Genomic DNA, 19,420 nt, shown 5'->3' with positions numbered 1-19,420 from the left:
CCCTATATTCGCTGGATTTTATTTTCACGGAATCATCCCTTCAGCGAAAATAGCGAAAATAAATTCCAAGCTAAAATAAAGTATTCTACAGTACATTTATTATTGTGATCACTATAAAAAATTGTAAAATCCCCTAGTCTGGCCGCAAATCATGAAAAATCGAAGCACTGCAGCTATCCCAGCACTGAAGGTTATGATGTGTAATCATTAAACCAAATACCCAATTTTTAAGTTCTCTCCTTTTTGATATTAGTCTATTGGATAACAATTCTCATGAATTGTACACAATCTAAGTTTACAGGGGTCAGTGAAAAGTTTTCTACAGATAATACAGAGTGTGACTGTACATTGACCAAATACAGCATGGAATTATTTTTGTTTTCTCTCAAAATATGACTATATTTTATACTTACCTCTAACTGTTTTATTATTGAGGCAAATTTTCCCTATAATTTTCCAGCTTAGTTGTATACTTTGTCAAGCGTTTGATGAAAGCTTGTGGCCTTTTTACTGTGGTATCTAGGTGATATCCAGGAAATGCGGCATGCTGTCTGCCCGGTATCACATCAAATAATTTATCTGCTTTATATTCTTTCACAAATTTTTTTATATCAGCTTTATAACTTGATAACCCACCTTGAGATGTGGCAACATGTGTATTGGCTACTTTGTGCTGATATAGATTACCAAGTGCTTGACCCAAGCTACCAACCATCTGGCTCATTCTGGCTACCTGCTTGTCTGTATAGCGGCCTCGTGAATTCTTCAATGTATCTGTATGTATAGAGCAATGTGCAATATGTAAATAAAATACATTAGTGCTGAAAACTGACATATATCCTGAATTTTGTTGTGAGAAACATGAATGAGGTGCACATATGTAGAATACAGATATTTTATGTGAATTTGCTGTTTTAATATAATAATTTTTGTTTTTTTACATCTTGAGATCTACACACTTAATCAGCCTCTGTTAGTGTTATATTATCACCTTTGAATTCATTATTGAGAAACTCAGTTCCCAGGTCCATCCCAATGTTTCTGCTTGCGCCTCCATGTATATTGATTGTGCGATTTCAAACAAGGTCATGTGCCAATCTCTTTGGTAGCCATCCATGAACGCCTGTGTAACAATTAAATGCTTTTGGAATAAAGTTGTAATTTGTAATAAATTTACATTTATAGGATGATCTTGGTAAACGGATCAAAAGTGTGTGATTTTACAGTATTTGTATCATTATTAGGTATCTTATTTGTACTAAGAAGGGTTATGTCACCTGCAATTAGCCTGTGCCCTAGAATCATGTATTTATTATGATTTCTTTCCCAGAAATCTAACATGTCAAATGTCCAGTGGTCCAGCATTGCTTCCCCATCATTTTCTCTGATTGCATCCCTCCTTGTCAAATCACTAAGGCAACGCCACAACAAGGCGCAAGTATAAGTCTGTACATGATCATGATTTCTGTTCTTGCATGTGTGTGTATAAGCACAAGTGTTCTGCTTGCCAGTTGCAAAATTGGTGAGATGTTAAGTTCTAGCAATGTTCAGCGATGTTGAGCAAGCGTTGCTGGTACTTTACGAATAATGTCAGTTGGCGTGGTAATGTACAGCTGACATGTGTCGCTATGCCATTGTCCTAGGACTTTTATCAGCCAGTCAGGGAGGTTGGCCTCGGCGGCTGTTGTTGCTGCACCACTGCGAAAGCTGTGACTGGCGTAATTAGACACATTTGGAACTTCTGCATGAAGGAGTAGGTCACGAAGGTGATATGTTACAGCTTGACGCATAAGGAATTTGCCGTTCGTGAAGCAGTATGCTGGTGCGTTGAGGGCTGCCGGGTTGTAGTTGCGAACCGCACAAATAGATGACTGCGTAGGTGCAATGGTGACGACTTGGCCACGGCGAAACGGGTCTGTTTTAGAAGCTTTAATGGTGACAATAAGATCATCTGTGAGCAGTACGTCTGAGCCGAGAAGAGTACCATCGTTGTCAAATGTTGAAGCTGATGTGGCGGTGAACTCATTAACTCGTAAAAACCCGAAAAAAGCTAAGGTGAAAGCAGACCACAGCATTAGTTTGTCATTGACATGAATCGCAGGGTGCGACCTGAGCGCATTCTTGATTTTACGCATTAGTGTCATTGTGATTGGCAATCTTGGGCGAATGGGGTCACCGTGATCGCGTTTGATACCTTGTAGTACATGGCGCAGCATGTTGTTAGCATGTCCTCGGTGTGTCCAGTTTCTGCGTTGAGGCTGACAATAGCGGCAAGGTAGACTTTGATTGACTTGTAGACTTGACCCTCCATGGCGAGACGTGTGACGAATAGAGTGGCAAGCCGCGGTGTCACGGGTACGGGCGTTAGCCTGTGTTGTTGGCAGAAGAGACGGTATCTGGACTGACCTGATAAATAGGTGCGTCGTGTTGCTGCCGAGAGGCGATGAAGCATGAATTGGTGGGCTTGTTGCTCAAGTCTAGTTACTGTTGTGGATAGTAGCTGTCAAGGTCTGGCAGTGTTACTGGTTCTGTTGCTGCGTCTGGCACCAGTTGGCGAAACCGTTTCATCTGCAAACGAGACAAAGAGTCAGCAATTGAATTGTTAGTACCACGAATATGTGCTATCATGACGTGGAAGTTGCCATTAGCTGCAGTGAAGAAAATGGCACGATGCGTTGACATCGCGAAGAGCCTTATTCCAAATGTTGACGATTGCCTCATTGTCACAGTGAAACATGATTTTTTTGCCCGTGCCAAAGGTGGCCCCAAATTAGACATGAAATTAGGATAGGGAAAAGTTCCTTCCATTCAATTGAGAGGGGAGGGTTGATGGAACATTTGTCCGGTGACCAGGGCAGGGTGAACCATTGCTTGTTGTAGAAGGCCCCACAGGCAATGACAGATGAAGCATCTGTGTAGAGATTCATATTGCGAGAATGCGGGCGGAGCCATTCCAGTTTGGAAGAAACTCCCACCACCATTGGAGATCTAGGCGAAAGTCATTGGAAAGGATTATAATTTGGTTGATTGATGAAGCAGTGGTGGCGAGGTCTATCATTCGTCTTAGAAACAGTCCTCCCGCAGGAACGCATTTACATGCGAAGCTCAGAGTTCCAATTAGTGATAGGAGTTCACGTTTAGAGCAGTGATATCTGTTAGCCCACAGTGGAATAGTAGATAAGATGTTTTCAAGTTTGTCGGCTGGTAGGCGGATGACCATGTCGACTGTGTCCAATTCAACGCCGAGGAAGGTAATAATGGATGATGGACCTTCGACCTTGTTTGCAGCAACGGGAATGCCTAGTGTGGAGCAGGTGTTTATAATTATGACTTTGCTTCGTTGACAGGATTGATGATTGGGTGGGCCGACGGCCAGGAAGTCGTCGAGATAGTGTATGATGTCACTTGTTTTGGCTTGGTGTCTGACTACCCATTCGAGTGCTGTGGCGATCCTATTGAATAGGAAAGGTGCAGAACGCAGACCAAATGGAAGGATGCGGTCGAAGTAGTAATGGCCGTCCCACTTAAACCCAAGTAGATGCCAGTCTTGTTTTCACACAGGACACAGTCTGAACGCATGTTGGATGTCTACTTTCGCAAGAAGAGAACCGGGCCCATGTTTGTTGATCATGGCGATGGCATCGTCAACGCGAGCATAGACCAAAGTATAGTTTTCCTTTGGTATGAAGTCGTTTACACTATTGTTCGTTGGTTGGGACAAGTCCATTATAAGTCGGTGACCACCTGTCTTCTTTGGCCTGATCCCGAGGGAGTTAGTGACGAAGTTTAGAAAGGGTGGCTCGGAGAATGGACCAATAGTGTGCCCCAGTTTGACCTCTTTCATTACGTCTTTTGAGACAATGTCTTTGTGTTTGAGTGAAGACTTGGCATTGGAGTTTGTCTGGCAGAGCGATTGCCTGTGAAGCCCAGGTCTACACCACGCGAAATGTCTAGGAGTATGGATGCCACAAATGGTTTGTCTGGGTGGTCGTGCAGGGCTAGTGCTAGTTCGTTAAGCTTGATTGGAGTTGACGTTTGCAGTGTTGAAACTATTTCGGTTGGCAGCGTCGTTTGGACGAAATGGCTTGGGCTGGTTGAATTGTTGGCCACGAAAAAAATTTCGAGTTGAGTTGGAGGTTTGCTGCTGGTGGGTGTGGGCACCATGGTCGGGTGCGTGACAGACAGAGCATGAGTGTTGGCGGCCATTGGTACATGGATTGCTGCAGGACCCTCTGTTGAAGTCACGACATACTTGTCTGTTTATGTTGCTAGGTTGTTGTTGTTGGTTGCTCCAGTAATATGGGTTGGATGATCTACGTTGAGGGCATTCGGATTTGACATGTCCTTTATATTTGCACTCAAAACAGGTTGGAACGATCAGGTGTGGTTTTTGTTGGAAATTCTTGTGGTCCAGGAATGTATTTGGAGAGCTCCACGACCGGGTAGATGAGCGATGGTGTTTACCAGCGTCCAATCGAAATTGTTTATCATATGTTAACCACGCTTCTGGCTTATAGGTCGCTGCCCGAGGGGCAAGAAGTCTAGCATAGTTCATCAAGGGAATGGCGTCTTCCGGGAAGTAGAATGAACGGTAGGCTGCATATGCAAGGTAGCATTCGATCCATGATTCAAAAGTGTTGATTTCTTTTTTCTTTGATTGGGTCGTGAGACAGGCGGCTGAAGGGACTGATGGGTTGAAAGAGATGTAGCTACGATTTGTAGTTACAGAGTTCGGCAAGGTTACGTCGGGGTGAAAATCGGAAAGGTCAATGTATTTACCTGGGGTGCTGACTGCATTTAGTGTGGCTTGTTCGATAAATAGTAGGTTGTAATTCTCTGGAGGTACGGCGAGGTTGGGTATGTTGAACGGTGATGTCTGCCATGGCGTTTGGTTTGTGAAAATCCCATTTGCGTTGTTTACCAGGTTAGATCTGTGGTTGTTTTGGAACGCAGGCTGGTTCGATGCGGAGTTGAGGAAAGTGGAAGTTGTATGATTGTTTGTTGGTTGCATTGGGAATTGCGCATGTGCATTTGTACCATTGTCTGAAAATGGCAGAATAGCTGTGTTGACATTGTGATCGGTGGGTGTGTTTAAACTGTACGTTGCGTTGCCGGCGGTGGATGCTGGCGAAAGTTGATTTTGAGCTGGGTCATCAGGAATGGTGAAAACTGGAATGCTTGTTGGTGGAGTTGCGATTGGTTCAGCGCTGTTTGGTTCTTTGGATACAGAGGTCTGGAACTCGGCAACGGCGGCCTGGGAGTGTATGCGAATCATGTTGGTTAACTCGGTGAAGTTTCTTGGCATACTCGGTAGAGATGACTCAGATGTAGCGGCCAAGGAATCTGTTTGCTCGACGATCTGTTGGACAGTGGCTTGTTGTTGGTTTTGCGTCGAGGTTTGCTCCGTGAAACATGCGGGCGGCTGGATATGACGGCGTGGTCTGTCAGGTCGTCGAGCAGCGCCGGAGTTACTGGATGTACTAGTCTTCTTTCGTGCAGCTTTACCCATGGCGAATTTGTTGAGTGGTGACAAGGGAAAAGAGTGCAAATTTTTGTAGCTGATAACTTGAACGATGCTCACTGTATGAAAGCAGGAACTGAATGATGCGATGAATGTAGCCAAGACTAAGGGACGCCGTGGATGCACTAACGTGATTGGCTAAGATGGCAAAATGTAAACACATGATGGTTCATGGGATACTAACTAAAATAGCACAAACTAGGGAATGATCTATAAAGTAAATACGAGTTACATAATCAAGGGTGGAAGTGAGCTAGCTGACTGATAAAGGTCAATGGAGTGGGAGACAAAGAGTGCACATTTCAGTGCGTTAACATACAATTAGAATTGTTTTGTAATTGTCACAATAATTATTTGAGATACAATAATATTAGGTCAAAATTGTCAATTTCACAGTTTGTTATGACGAGATTATTTACTCACTACTACTCAACATTTTGCTCTGTGACATATGGATCAAACAAGATATGGATTCTAATAGTGTAATCCAAAAAAAATTACCTAATATAATTTAGTGAGTTTGTAGTATTTTTTTATTGTATTCTATCCATGAAGCTTAATATTATTAGTACTTGTATTATTACCTTCTCCACATAAACAGTATGGGTAGTCCTCTTCCTCCTCCTCTTCATGTATACCAGAATCATCACCTACATCATTATCACCAGTTGCATTAAAACAACCATCACCACCTGCACCACTACCTGTACCTGTAACAATATCTTCTAGTACTGACGTGTCTTTCATTAACCAACCTTCATCAACAACTTCATTGGCGAGTTGGTCAAGAAACTGTTCTCTCCTCAATGGTGCCATTGTATACAGGATTTCCTGGCTTTCCTTTTAATGAAGACAAACCAAGTTTCTTCATAACAAGAAGGCAAACCAAGCCAAGTTTGCTACATGGTTGAAGGAATCCATTACTTTCTTCTTGACATTTCGATGTCTAAATTTGTTTTTGATGTGAGTCAAGGTCCCTCTATTTGACGCACTTTTCCCAAGGAAAAACTCATTCATGATGTCCTGTAATTAAAGACAAATTACAAAGTTTGAGTAATAATTAATTGCGGTCACTGTGTTTTACCTATACACCCTTAACTATAATTATAGATTATAGATTATATAGATGTTCTATAATTATAATTATATAGATTTTGACCAATATTTTAATATTTACATAAACATATTGATATGACAAACACTAGAATATTACACTTACTTGCAAGATAATACCCCTTTTGTGGAACTCCTGTGAAACAGGTTCCAGCCTGGGTTCTATGAGCATCAATGTGCCTTTCCACACTCAATCCATCACCATGAAACATTAAAACATGTGTTTGATCACCATTAACAGGAACATATGTATAAAGATGGTCCAATATGGCTATTACACCAGATAGAGAAGAAGGATTTTCTTGAATCACTCCCAGGTTTACCTTGAAATTTGATAAAACAAATTATGTACAATTCATATTTGATGTATTTGTGTAACTTGGTAAAATGCTGTCATAGCAGTATAAACACAGTTGATTCACACAAAACTTTGTACTATACTTACCAGTTCACTTCTTTTAGCTGATTCCTCAGAATATTCATGTTCAATATGGACTTCTACGCAGTCAGATTAATATTTATTGAAGTGAGAAAGGTTTTCACAAATTATTCTGGAAACAATAGTTTTCATTCTTTTTCTGTGTGAATCTATCATTCTCTGTGATGGAATATAGATCTGGAATGAAAGGTCTTTTGCACTGACTGTGGTTTTATCTTCTTCATGAGAGTAAGATATTCTATTTTTTGCAGCATAGGCATTTAGTCCATGAGCCAAGTGACTTTTCATTACCATTCGGGGTGGCAAAGGCTATCATATATCAAATTAAAGCTTATTTTGTGTAGATTCCAAAAATATATGATAGCAATGCTGTCATGGTAGCTTAAAGTTGTCACGTGACCTCAACTTTCGCGTAGTATGCATAATGAAATTGTTCACTGGTTGAAAGTATAATGTGAGTTACTGTCTAAATACCGCAAGAAATAATACTTTCATTGACTCAATCTATGATAGGATGTCTTTACATGTTAGGTCGAACACAATATTTGAAGATATTACGTAATAGTGACGTCATTTCTGCTAACAGTTAAAAATTATATATTCAAAACAAACCTTTCTCAAATTTGCTTATGATTTTTTTTTCTAATAAACAACTGCTGATTAAGATTTTTTAACACATAACTAATAAACTATTGCAATGAGAAAATAACAGAAATTTGCTGTCCAACGGCATTGCGTTAAATGTATTGTACGAAACGGAAGTTCTAATGGTATACTTTCGTTTCATAAAAGTTGGGACCTTAATTAAGTATGTACAACTTTCATTGTACATAATCGACTTCTTTACTTATCATACCATTTTTATAGTAGTTTTCTATTCGAAATAATCATTCAGCAAATCATTAAAGCAATCAATCTCAAACAAGAAATAAATCAATCTTTAATTCGATTTCAAAATAAAGCCAGGCATTGTGTTTTCATTGATAAATTCGTGAGCTTATTTTATTTCAAGAATTCGATTGACTCTATTATTGGTCGATTGATTTGAATTTGTCAGTGGGCTTTCAGCTCTTAGAAATGAGGTACTCATATTTTTGTTACGAGCCAATAAAAGAAAAACAAAATAAATGTTTCTAATTACAGCTATATCTAATTAAAGAATCAACATTTCAGTAAAATGAATCGATGTGATTCTTCTACTGCAGCTTTGTAATCATTAAATTTGAAGGTCATGGATCAATTCATTTTGCTCATGTACAGTAACTTCATAACACAACAAGTTATGGTTCTTGATCTCAGTCAAAATCAATGTCATCACCATCGTACAGATCTACGCCCAAATCTTCCTCTTCAGGTTGATTAGAGCAGGTTGTTAGGCGGCAGAGGTCAGAGCACTTCAATCCATTTTGGATACAGTCACAAGAATCACTATCACACTTCTTTTTGCACATGGATGACATCAGTTCTATTACAGCTCTCGGTGCTGGAAGTCCAGTCATCCAGTCTATTACAATTCTTTCACCAGCTCCATCATGCTCCAGAGCCCAACCTTTACCAACTGGAGTTGGCACTTCGGCATTTTGTAGTGAATTCCTCCAGACTGAGGCTTGGTAGTTAGCACGCTGGCAATGTTTGTACAAGCTGTCTTTACATGGTGGCAGCTGATGGGACTCTGCTTCTCCTTTCTTGGCACAGAAGACACCATATCGACACTGATTGACATCGGACACACCTTTCTTTGCACCATACAAAGCACAAACGAATGCTTCTAACTGACTTAAAAGCTCCTCAGACAACGTCCACTCTTTCCCAAGCTTCTGGAACATGCTCTGATACTCTTTCTTGTTTCGCATTATCTTTAGAGGCTTCAACTTGCCAACGCCAGCAAAAGCACTGACTATGTCACACCCAGTAAAAGTGTGTAATCCTGGTAGGGCTTCACACATGTGCTGTCCAATTGCATTAGCAATTTTGTGTATGTCTATATACCGTGCATGGAGTTGTGAAACACTACTCTGATAGATAGGTATGTTGATGGAAAACGAAAATGCAAGACAAAGGATTCTGACATCAGTGTCTTCTGTGGAAATGATGATAGCACTGAACCGTTGCTCTTTTGCAGCATAGTCAGCATGAAAGAGTAGTCGAGTGTCAGCCTCTTCTTGTTCTGAGTTTAGTTCTTCAATTTCTATGACTCTCTCTTTTGTCAGCTTGTAACAACGTTTCCCACATGTTGCATACAGCTCCTTATCCCGCAGTTTTTCACGATTGCATGCTTTCCTCCAGACTGTTCTTGTTTTCGCCATTGTGCATTTCGGAACTGCCTCACCTTCTGGCCAGCTGCAAAGTTCTTGAAATTGATGGCATCTCTCTCAGCTCTAGCTTCTCTCTCAATTGACTTAATGGACTGTTCTCTGTACACATCAAACACAACATCTATTCTAGAACTATCTTCTCCTTCACGCAAAACTCTAGATAAGATCATATCTGCGATCTCACCAAAAGAAAGATAGTCAACCTTCAGCTTCTGGACCAGTGCCATGCCATTAATAAGGTAAACAGTAGGTCTTGGGACTTCAATTGTCGGCTGAACCAACTTTTCCAATTCTCTCCCAAGTTGTGCTTTGTTGGTTTTGCGGGGAAAACCATTGCTGCAAGCCAGTGATGTCGGAAGAGGACCTAGCGGATGCTTCAAGACATCTTGCATCTGTAAATCCCGATGTTCAGCTATTATAATCATTCTTGCAAAAAGATTTCGATCTGAACGGAGAACAGTCTATGTGCCTTTGCTCTTGATTACTTCTTTGTCTTCGACAAATGGCTGAAGGTTTTCAGCTTTTGTTTCTTTAACGTGTCATGAAACTTGACTTTTGCTGGCTCTGATTCCAGACGGTTCCTTTTGAAATCATGATAGGCTGCCTCACCAACAAGATATGCACATTTAAGATCATGTGCAATGTCTGCTGAGGCCATAGCCCCGGTAGAGATACTGGAAAGCTGCATATGCCCAGCAAATGGATTCGTCCAGTTCTTGATGAGTTCTACCATTGTGGCAACATCTGTCTCATCTCTAGTAATACGAGTTGACTGGAGATCAGCATGGCTTTTATTACCTTTGGCACAGCCTACCATTTCACGCAAATTACCAAGAAACAAGGCCCTGAACACGGCTGTCATATAATATCTCTGTACAGCTCCAGGTTTCAAGCTGAATCCCTTTGTTCCACCGGGTGTTTGAGTGTCCTTATTAATTGTTTCTTCAACAGTCTGGTCAACAGGGATTCTACCGAATGGGTTGTTATCACTCATCTGTACTGAGAATCCACCAGCTTTCATAAACTCATATACTTCAGGGTGTTCGTTGGGCAGACTTGCCATGTCACTGTAATAAACTGACATGTATCTAGCGTAGTTAATTGCATCATATGCAAAGCACCAGGGAAGCATCTGTCGAACACATGAAAGGTGAAGCATCCAGTCTCCTTCCCTTGAGGCACGAATCATGTCAAGCATTAGTTCAATCATGTCTATGTACGAAATCCATAGTGCTGAAAGGGGGCCATTGTTGTTACGAAGATGATGTGTGTACTCTGTGTACAGATGAAACAAATGCTGGAAGGATCGGCTCTGGATAACTTCATCATGACTTTCTTTTGATGGGCATTCAGTAAAGTGTCCAACTTCATCTAGGCACCATGTTACTTGCTGGATGTCTCCAGGATATGATTCTTGCAGCCATGGCAGAAAACCTTCAAAGGCTATCCGCATAAAAGCCTCAAATGCAAGTTTGTGGAACCTAATACCTCTATTATAGTTCCTGCCTTCTAGCACTGCTGCTACAGATCCTTCTGCGACCACTCCTGATTCAATACACAAGTCCTTAAGCCCCCCATCTTGAAACCGCTTTCCAATTATGGATATCAAAGTACACAGAGTATGAAATGTACCAAGATGCAGAACTACTGGTTTGTACAAGTCACGACCCTTCGACTTAATCTCAAGGGCTTTACAATAGATTGCTTGATCAAACACACACACACAATGCTGGTAAGATCAAGGGTGTGCATAACTGAAAGTGCACAGTTTAATACTTCATTAACAGTAGACATGTTGGTGGCAGGGGCATTAATGGTGGGTAAATATCCTATGTTACTGTTGATGATGTTGTCTTTGTCATGAACTAAGATGTTAAATCCAGTCCAGCTACTAACCACCTGTTTGTTGGCTGCATAATGTAGACGGGATAGAACAAACACAAGATTTTTCCTTCTGGCCTCTTTTTGAATGCTATTCCCATCAACGTCATTTACTTTTCTTGGCTGCGGTCCGACACGATTGCTGACATTGTAAATGGGAAGAGGTTCTTCTGGAGCTGCATACGTCCTTTGTTTGGATTTCTCAACTCTGGGTAGGATTTTCTCCAGATGTGGACCAAATGTTACTGGCTGTACAGCAATACTGTTCACTCGATGCGATGTGCCACTTCCTGATAAAGTCCCCTCAAGCCTGTCAATGTTGTCAAAAACAAGAACAGTATTTACACATGGATGTATATTGCTGGGGAGAGAAATACCATCTTCAGGTGTCATAGCAAGCTTCTGTAAGCAGAGGGATGTGTCAAACTCTTCAAGCTGGGAATATGAGATTCCATGTCCAAGGCGGTTGAGAAATCCAATGAGCTCGATGTTACCTGTTAGAGATTTAACAGCAGATGGAAGCAGGATATGTTTAGCAGGTTTGTATCTGCCATGGGTTATACCATACATTAAATCCTGGCCAAGGGAATTTATAATCCAATTCATTCGTTCACTTGGACCTTCTTCATTGTTACCGAACAAGTGCTGTAGAAAGGTATTCACAACAGGGGGTACGTCACCATATTTCTTGACAATGTTAGAGGGATCTGGTGGCCACTCTTGCAAAGAGCAGTGTTTTTTGACGGACTGTCTTATTTCATTGGCAACATCTTTTAGACTTTCAGAGATGTTAGAACAAGAGGCCCTTAGAAGACAAACTTCCTTTTGAAGTTTGTGGTTTATTAGAACTAATTGATCACGTGTTAGACTGTCTGGGTACAAAAGAACTTTGTTTGAATCATTTTGAATTATATGCAACGACTCTCCAAATTCAGCACAGAGTTTCCTTCTAATGTGAGTTAGGGTTGACAGTTTAATTTCCTTCACGCCAGTCTCTAGTATCCATTCCTTGAGCATTTCAGTGAGTTGCACAAGTTCTATTATGTGATTGTGTGATTATATAAGAAATGAGGCATTTGAGTACAATCTACAAAATGCGCTCTGTTCAGCATCTGCATAAGCATTACTGTCATCAATGTTGTCTGTGGAGTCTACATAAGCACTGTGTTTACTTGGCTTTGTGTTTATTCTGTAGCAGGAGCGGTGATAGTGGGCTTCAGCTGCTACAAGCTCATGGCTAACAATAGCAAGAACTCTTGTATCATGTTTTTTTTCTGCAGCTTTTTTTACTGCTTCATCAACTCGTAACTGTCTGGCTTGTATCAAACTCTCCCTAGATTTTGCACCTGGAAGGTACTTTTGTTTTTTCTCACAAAAGATGCATACTTTCTCATACGCACGTGAAGTACTGGGCCTACATTTTCTTAAAGAGGCTCGTCTTTCTGATTGGGTATCTCCATCTTCGGCAGTTTCATCCATTTTCTTTTCATTACCAGCACGCTCCAAGTCGCGTTTCATTGTAAAAATACTTCTGCATTTTCGATGATAATAAATACCAGGTGGTATCTGGTCATCGGCAACTTGTATACTTAAAATGCCTTCATGCCGTCTTATCTCGCCTGCTCTTTTTAGTGTTGCCCATGATTCTAGGCTATTTGGGCTAACTAGCTTGCCATCATCGTCACTACAGTGTATTATACAACATGGCTCGGTCTTCTGCACTTTACTAGGTCTGTTGTATTCCATGGCTAATCTAAAATTATAGATCATCCTAATGAGGAATGTTCTCTGTTCTTTCTGAAATAGTTGCTCTTTTCCTTTTCCTAACTGCTGACTAGTTTTCAAGATTTAAGCACCAAGAAATAATCTTCTGCCACACTGCCACTGTGAATCTTTATCTTCCTTGGATATTGAAATGAGAAAGAAATAGAAATAAATATATATGACTTTCTAACTTGCGTTAATCTGTAAACTCATAATAATCTCAATTCATTATTACGACAATTTGCTGTATATTACTGAGAAAATGTTCCACAACACACAGAAATAGTTTGAGAACTGTTAATTGGTTATCCCCACTTCTTGAAAGAGCTTTGTTATTGTGGCAAAATTGAAGCACAATCCCAAGCTTTAACTACGTACGTAAAAATAAGATGGCAGATTAGAAAAAAGGTCAAACCTTCTACAAAGTCACCAAAGTCCAAAATCTGCAAATTTGATCAAACCATTGAAAAATATCCTATAATTACGGAACTAACGTTAAACGAGTGCTTATTTACATACAAATCTAAACATGTATTCAAAGGTAAACAACTCAATTTAAACCTTATTTACGTGCACCACACGCAACAAAAATTACTTTTACATTCATTCAAATATTAATTCAGTGCATAATTAAATGCATCTGTGCTGAATGAACAAAATCTGTTTGATTTCAGCAGACAGTCATAATACTTTTGTAGCGTCACCATTTTAGAAATTGTTCATCATGACGTCATTATCGCATCATTTTTTCGAATAATAAAAAATTCCGAAATCTAAAAATCGGATAATAACCATTGAACAAGTATCTTATCGTTAAAGAACTGACCGCAGAAAAGTGCTTACTCACAAGTCGAAACATGTTTTGAAAAGCAACCAACTCCATTTAAACCTTGTTTGCATGCACAAACGGCACTTCCGGTTTACAAAGAACTTAGTTGTAGGAGAAAAAAATCTGAACAAAAAATACTTCATTCAAATATTTATGCAATGCATAATAAAATGTACAGTTTGATTTCAGCAGAAAGTGATAATATATTTCTAGCGTCACATTTTTAGATTTTTCGTAATGGCGTCATTGTCACGTGATTTTTTCGAATAATTTGAAAGTTAAATTATACTTGCAAAAATATACATCAAAGTACCAACATGTCACAGCAGTGGCTATGTTAGCTGATTAAATTTTGGGAACGTAATGGCCAAAAAACACAATTCAATGAGTTTTATGAATATGCATGGTGGTTTAAATTCAAGGTCACGTGACCGTTTTAAGCTACCAAAAAAATATTGCTATCATATTTTTTCGGACTCTACACAAAATAAGCTTTAATTTGATATATGATAGCCTTTGCCACCCCGAGTGGTAATGATCCGCCATTTTTAGCCACTTGGCTCATGGACTAATTAGCCCACATCAGCATTTTGTTCTGATTAGTAGTGGATTGATAATGAGCAGTACTCTGTATCTGAACATTATCCCATGCCAGTGAATAACCTGGATCTAGAAAAAAAATATTATTTCAGAAGACTGTTATTAAAAAATGAGCACATACAAATTTAAAGGGTGATGTTTGTTTACACATGAGAAAAAAATAACACTACCGATATTACACTATAGACAATTCCTCAAATGACTGGATGCCAAGGAGTGAAAGTCAGTATTTGCAACAAATTCAAAAAATCTCAGTTACAAATGCTATTAATTTAGAAAACACATTCTGTTGTAGAAAATTCAGTGTTTGTCAAACATATTTCACACATGTGTGGGGATACTTCCACTAACTTTAATTACTATTAAAAGGTACAGTTATTAATCAGCATCATAACTTACTTTTCCTAACTTGAGATGTTTCAGATATTTCCATTTCAATTATATCAATATCACACCCTGTACCACTTGGACCAGTGTAACCAGCTGTAGAACCATGACCAATGTCACCACTTGGACCAGTGTAACCAACTGTGGAACCGTGACCAATGTCACCACTTGGACCAGTGTAACCAACTGTAGAACCGTGACCAATGTCACCACTTGGACCAGTGTAACCAACTGTGGAACCGTGACCAATGTCACCACTTGGACCAGTGTAACCAACTGTGGAACCGTGACTAATGTCACCACTTGGACCAGTGTAACCAACTGTGGAATCGTGACCAATGTCACCACTTGGACCAGTGTAACCAACTGTGGAACCGTGACCAATGTCACCACTTGGACCAGTGTAACCAACTGTAGTACTGTGACCAATGTCACCACTTGAACCAGTGTAACCAGCTGTAGAACCGTGACCAATGTCACCACTTGGACCAGTGTAACCAACTGTAGTACCGTGACCAATGTCACCACTTGGACCAGTGTAACCAACTGTAGTACCGTGACCAATGTCACCACTTGGACCAGTGTAACCAACTGTAGAACCGTGACCAATGTCACCACTTGGACCAGTGTAACTAACTGTAGAACCGTTACCAATGTCACCACTTGGACCAGTGTAACTAACTGTAGAACCGTGATCAATGTCACCACTTGGACCAGTGTAACCAACTGTAGAACCGTGACCAATGTCACCACTTGGACCAGTGTAACCAACGGTGGAACCGTGACCAATGTCACCACTTGGACCAGTGTAACCAACTGTGGAACCATGACCAATGTCACCACTTGGACCAGTGTAACTAACTGTGGAACCGTGACAAATGTCACCACTTGGACCAGTGTAACCAACTGTGGAACCGTGACCAATGTCACCACTTGGACCAGTGTAACCAACTGTGGAACCGTGACTAATGTCACCACTTGGACCAGTGTAACCAACTGTGGAATCGTGACCAATGTCACCACTTGGACCAGTGTAACCAACTGTGGAACCGTGACCAATGTCACCACTTGGACCAGTGTAACCAACTGTAGTACTGTGACCAATGTCACCACTTGAACCAGTGTAACCAGCTGTAGAACCGTGACCAATGTCACCACTTGGACCAGTGTAACCAACTGTAGTACCGTGACCAATGTCACCACTTGGACCAGTGTAACCAACTGTAGTACCGTGACCAATGTCACCACTTGGACCAGTGTAACCAACTGTAGAACCGTGACCAATGTCACCACTTGGACCAGTGTAACTAACTGTAGAACCGTTACCAATGTCACCACTTGGACCAGTGTAACTAACTGTAGAACCGTGATCAATGTCACCACTTGGACCAGTGTAACCAACTGTAGAACCGTGACCAATGTCACCACTTGGACCAGTGTAACCAACGGTGGAACCGTGACCAATGTCACCACTTGGACCAGTGTAACCAACTGTGGAACCATGACCAATGTCACCACTTGGACCAGTGTAACTAACTGTGGAACCGTGACAAATGTCACCACTTGGACCAGTGTAACCAACTGTAGAACCATGACCAATGTCATCACTTGGACCAGTGTAACCAACTGTAGAACCGTGACCAATGTCACCACTTGGACCAGTGTAACCAACTGTAGAACCGTGACCAATGTCACCACTTGGACCAGTGTAACCAACTGTGGAACCATGACCAATGTCACCACTTGGACCAGTGTAACCAACTGTAGAACCGTGACCAATGTCACCACTTGGACCAGTGTAACCAACTGTGGAACCGTGACCAATGTCACCACTTGGACCAGTGTAACCAACTGTGGAACCGTGGCAATGTCACCACTTGGACCAGTGTAACCAACTGTAGAACCGTGACCAATGTCACCACTTGGACCAGTGTAACTAACTGTAGAACCGTGACCAATGTCACCACTTGGACCAGTGTGACCAGCTGTAGAACCGTGACCAATGTCACCACTTGGACCAGTGTAACCAACTGTGGAACCGTGACCAATGTCACCACTTGGACCAGTGTAACCAACTGTAGAACCGTGACCAATGTCACCACTTGGACCAGTGTAACCAACTGTGGAACCGTGACCAATGTCACCACTTGGACCAGTGTAACCAACTGTGGAACCGTGACCAATGTCACCACTTGGACCAGTGTAACCAACTGTGGAACCGTGGCAATGTCACCACTTGGACCAGTGTAACCAACTGTAGAACCGTGACCAATGTCACCACTTGGACCAGTGTAACTAACTGTAGAACGGTGACCAATGTCACCACTTGGACCAGTGTAACCAACTGTGGAACCGTGACCAATGTCACCACTTGGACCAGTGTAACCAACTGTGGAACCGTGACCAATGTCACCACTTGGACCAGTGTAACCAACTGTGGAACCGTGACCAATGTCACCACTTGGACCAGTGTAACTAACTGTAAAACCGTGACCAATGTCACCACTTGGACCAGTGTAACTAACTGTAGAACCGTGACCAATGTCACTACTTGGACCAGTGTAACCAGCTGTAGTACCATAACCAGTATCACCACTTCTACCACCATGACCAGTGTCAACATCTAGCCCACACTGTAATGTCATTTCTTCAAAGCTGGTATCAGCATCAGAACTCCAACTGTCACTGTCAAATTGTATGTTGCATGTATCACTGAATAGTTGACAGGCTACATTTGATACTGCATTTTGAGCTGGCTGTAACTGTAAGATTAATAAAAATGTATCTAAATACACTGAATATGTATATATTAAATAACAAACATCTATAAGGGAACATTTAACATGAAATATATAAATGGTTAAAAAAACTAGGAATAGTTTTTATTGGCCTAAAATGCATCAATATGAAATGAAGTATAGTATAGTTAATTGCAACTCATAGTCTGTGTGCCTTAGCATCACTCCTATACTTTTGTACTTTGGGTTGTATTACCTTTGATGCTATTTCTTCTTTCCAAAGAAGAATTTCCCTATCATAACCGGCCCTTAGCCTGTCAACACTCCCCTGCCTCCAGCCTTTGTCAAGCTTATCCCCATATTGCTGAAACATTGGAAAAGCTGAAAGTGTATAAATTTGTTATCATTATAGTATCAATTGTGCATGAAAAAGATTTGGTAGTATTTAATATTATATTCATAGAAAATACCTGAATACCAATTACCATGGAAAATCACCTCAACATGGTCTCACTCAAACCATTATGTTGGGTTACTCTTTGTTCACAAAATGAATATATTTTTAGGAACATGTCAACAATGATATCAATATCATCCACTTGTAAAACATACCCTTTCACTGCATCCACATCGCCACATCTCCACTGCATTTACGGAAGCAATGGATTTAAATTTTCTTGGTTTTCTGATATGCAATCCTATAGATACCATAGATCCAAACTGCGCTGCTAATGGACCAGATTTTCCATTGGCTTTCCTTTTGGCAAATGAAGAATATTATGAAATTAATTCAGATAAGTTAAAATAAAATATAGTGGAATGTTAGAAACATTGGAGCATTTAGGAATTGACCATAAAAATAACAGAATTGAATAAAAATTTGACAAAAGAATTTATAACAGGAAACTTGCCCTCTTCCTAAAAAACAACACTAATATTTCATAGGGTGAAAACAAAAACAGCAAATCACAGCATTACATCATGTAACTCCATATTATGTAAAGGAATTTAATACGCACCATGCTCTTGTAATATGGTATTGTTATACATCCCATGGTGTACCATAAAATCTGAAGTGAATAAAGCTATAGGAGACTATTCTAGAACATTATGTTATGTAATTACACTGAAATTATAATACACTACATTTTGACACTTAAATAAAAAATGATACTTACAAAATTCCGTGTTGCTCTGATTTTCGTGTTGTCAACAAAGATGATAATGTGTGATAAACAGTTGGAAGTAGGTTTTTGACTTCATTTACCACATCTTTCCAATCAAATTTTTCCAGATTTTCAAGCGTTACCAATCTGGAAGTTAGCCTTTCTCCCTTGCAATCACGGCAAACTTCTCGCTTCACTAAATCATAAACTACAGAATGGAAAGCATTTTTGCTACCTTACTGTTGTTAATCAAGGCATTAAATGCCCACTTATATTTTGATTGCTTAATGGCTTTGATTGCTGTTGATCTGAATAAATACTGCTACGCAAAAATGAAATCACAATTATTAACTTAGGAACTGAGAAACTTAATATATTTTCATCTATACATATATATGTTGTGCCAATATATAATATCTAGTTTATTTATATCTGTAAACAATTAACTTTCATGTTGACAATATAAATGAAAATAGTAATAAATAATAACTTACCACATTATTTGATCTACGAACCGAAACACTTTTTTCTTTACTAGTGTGCTTATCTTGGTTCTCTTCGCTGGCCGGGGTGTGCTAGGTGTCTGTGGTGAAAGGATTTTGTGGGCAATATAGCCTTGTTTTTAGTTTTTAAAAACAATCCTGTAGAATTTTGGTAGAGTGTTTTG

At 40.2% G+C, this 19,420-nt stretch overlaps 2 protein-coding genes across 2 annotated transcripts in view; both read right to left on the bottom strand.

The window, feature by feature from the left end:
- The window catches only part of LOC100369224 (exocyst complex component 5-like), a 74,917-nt gene that overhangs the window by 52,036 nt on the left and 3,461 nt on the right, over positions 1 to 19,420 (bottom strand). The gene's annotated exons all lie outside the window — the stretch shown is intronic.
- LOC146748622 (uncharacterized) lies at positions 1,548 to 2,144 on the bottom strand. The gene has a single exon (XM_085505512.1). It carries the CDS (start codon positions 2,142 to 2,144, stop codon positions 1,548 to 1,550), a length of 597 nt encoding a protein of 198 aa, XP_085361638.1.

The sequence above is a fragment of the Saccoglossus kowalevskii genome, chromosome 2 (assembly GCF_978046115.1).
Source record: "Saccoglossus kowalevskii chromosome 2, keSacKowa6.1, whole genome shotgun sequence".
Taxonomy (NCBI): domain Eukaryota; kingdom Metazoa; phylum Hemichordata; class Enteropneusta; family Harrimaniidae; genus Saccoglossus; species Saccoglossus kowalevskii.
The sequence above is the reverse complement of the archived record's forward strand: the minus strand, read 5'-3'. Positions and strand labels throughout refer to the sequence as shown.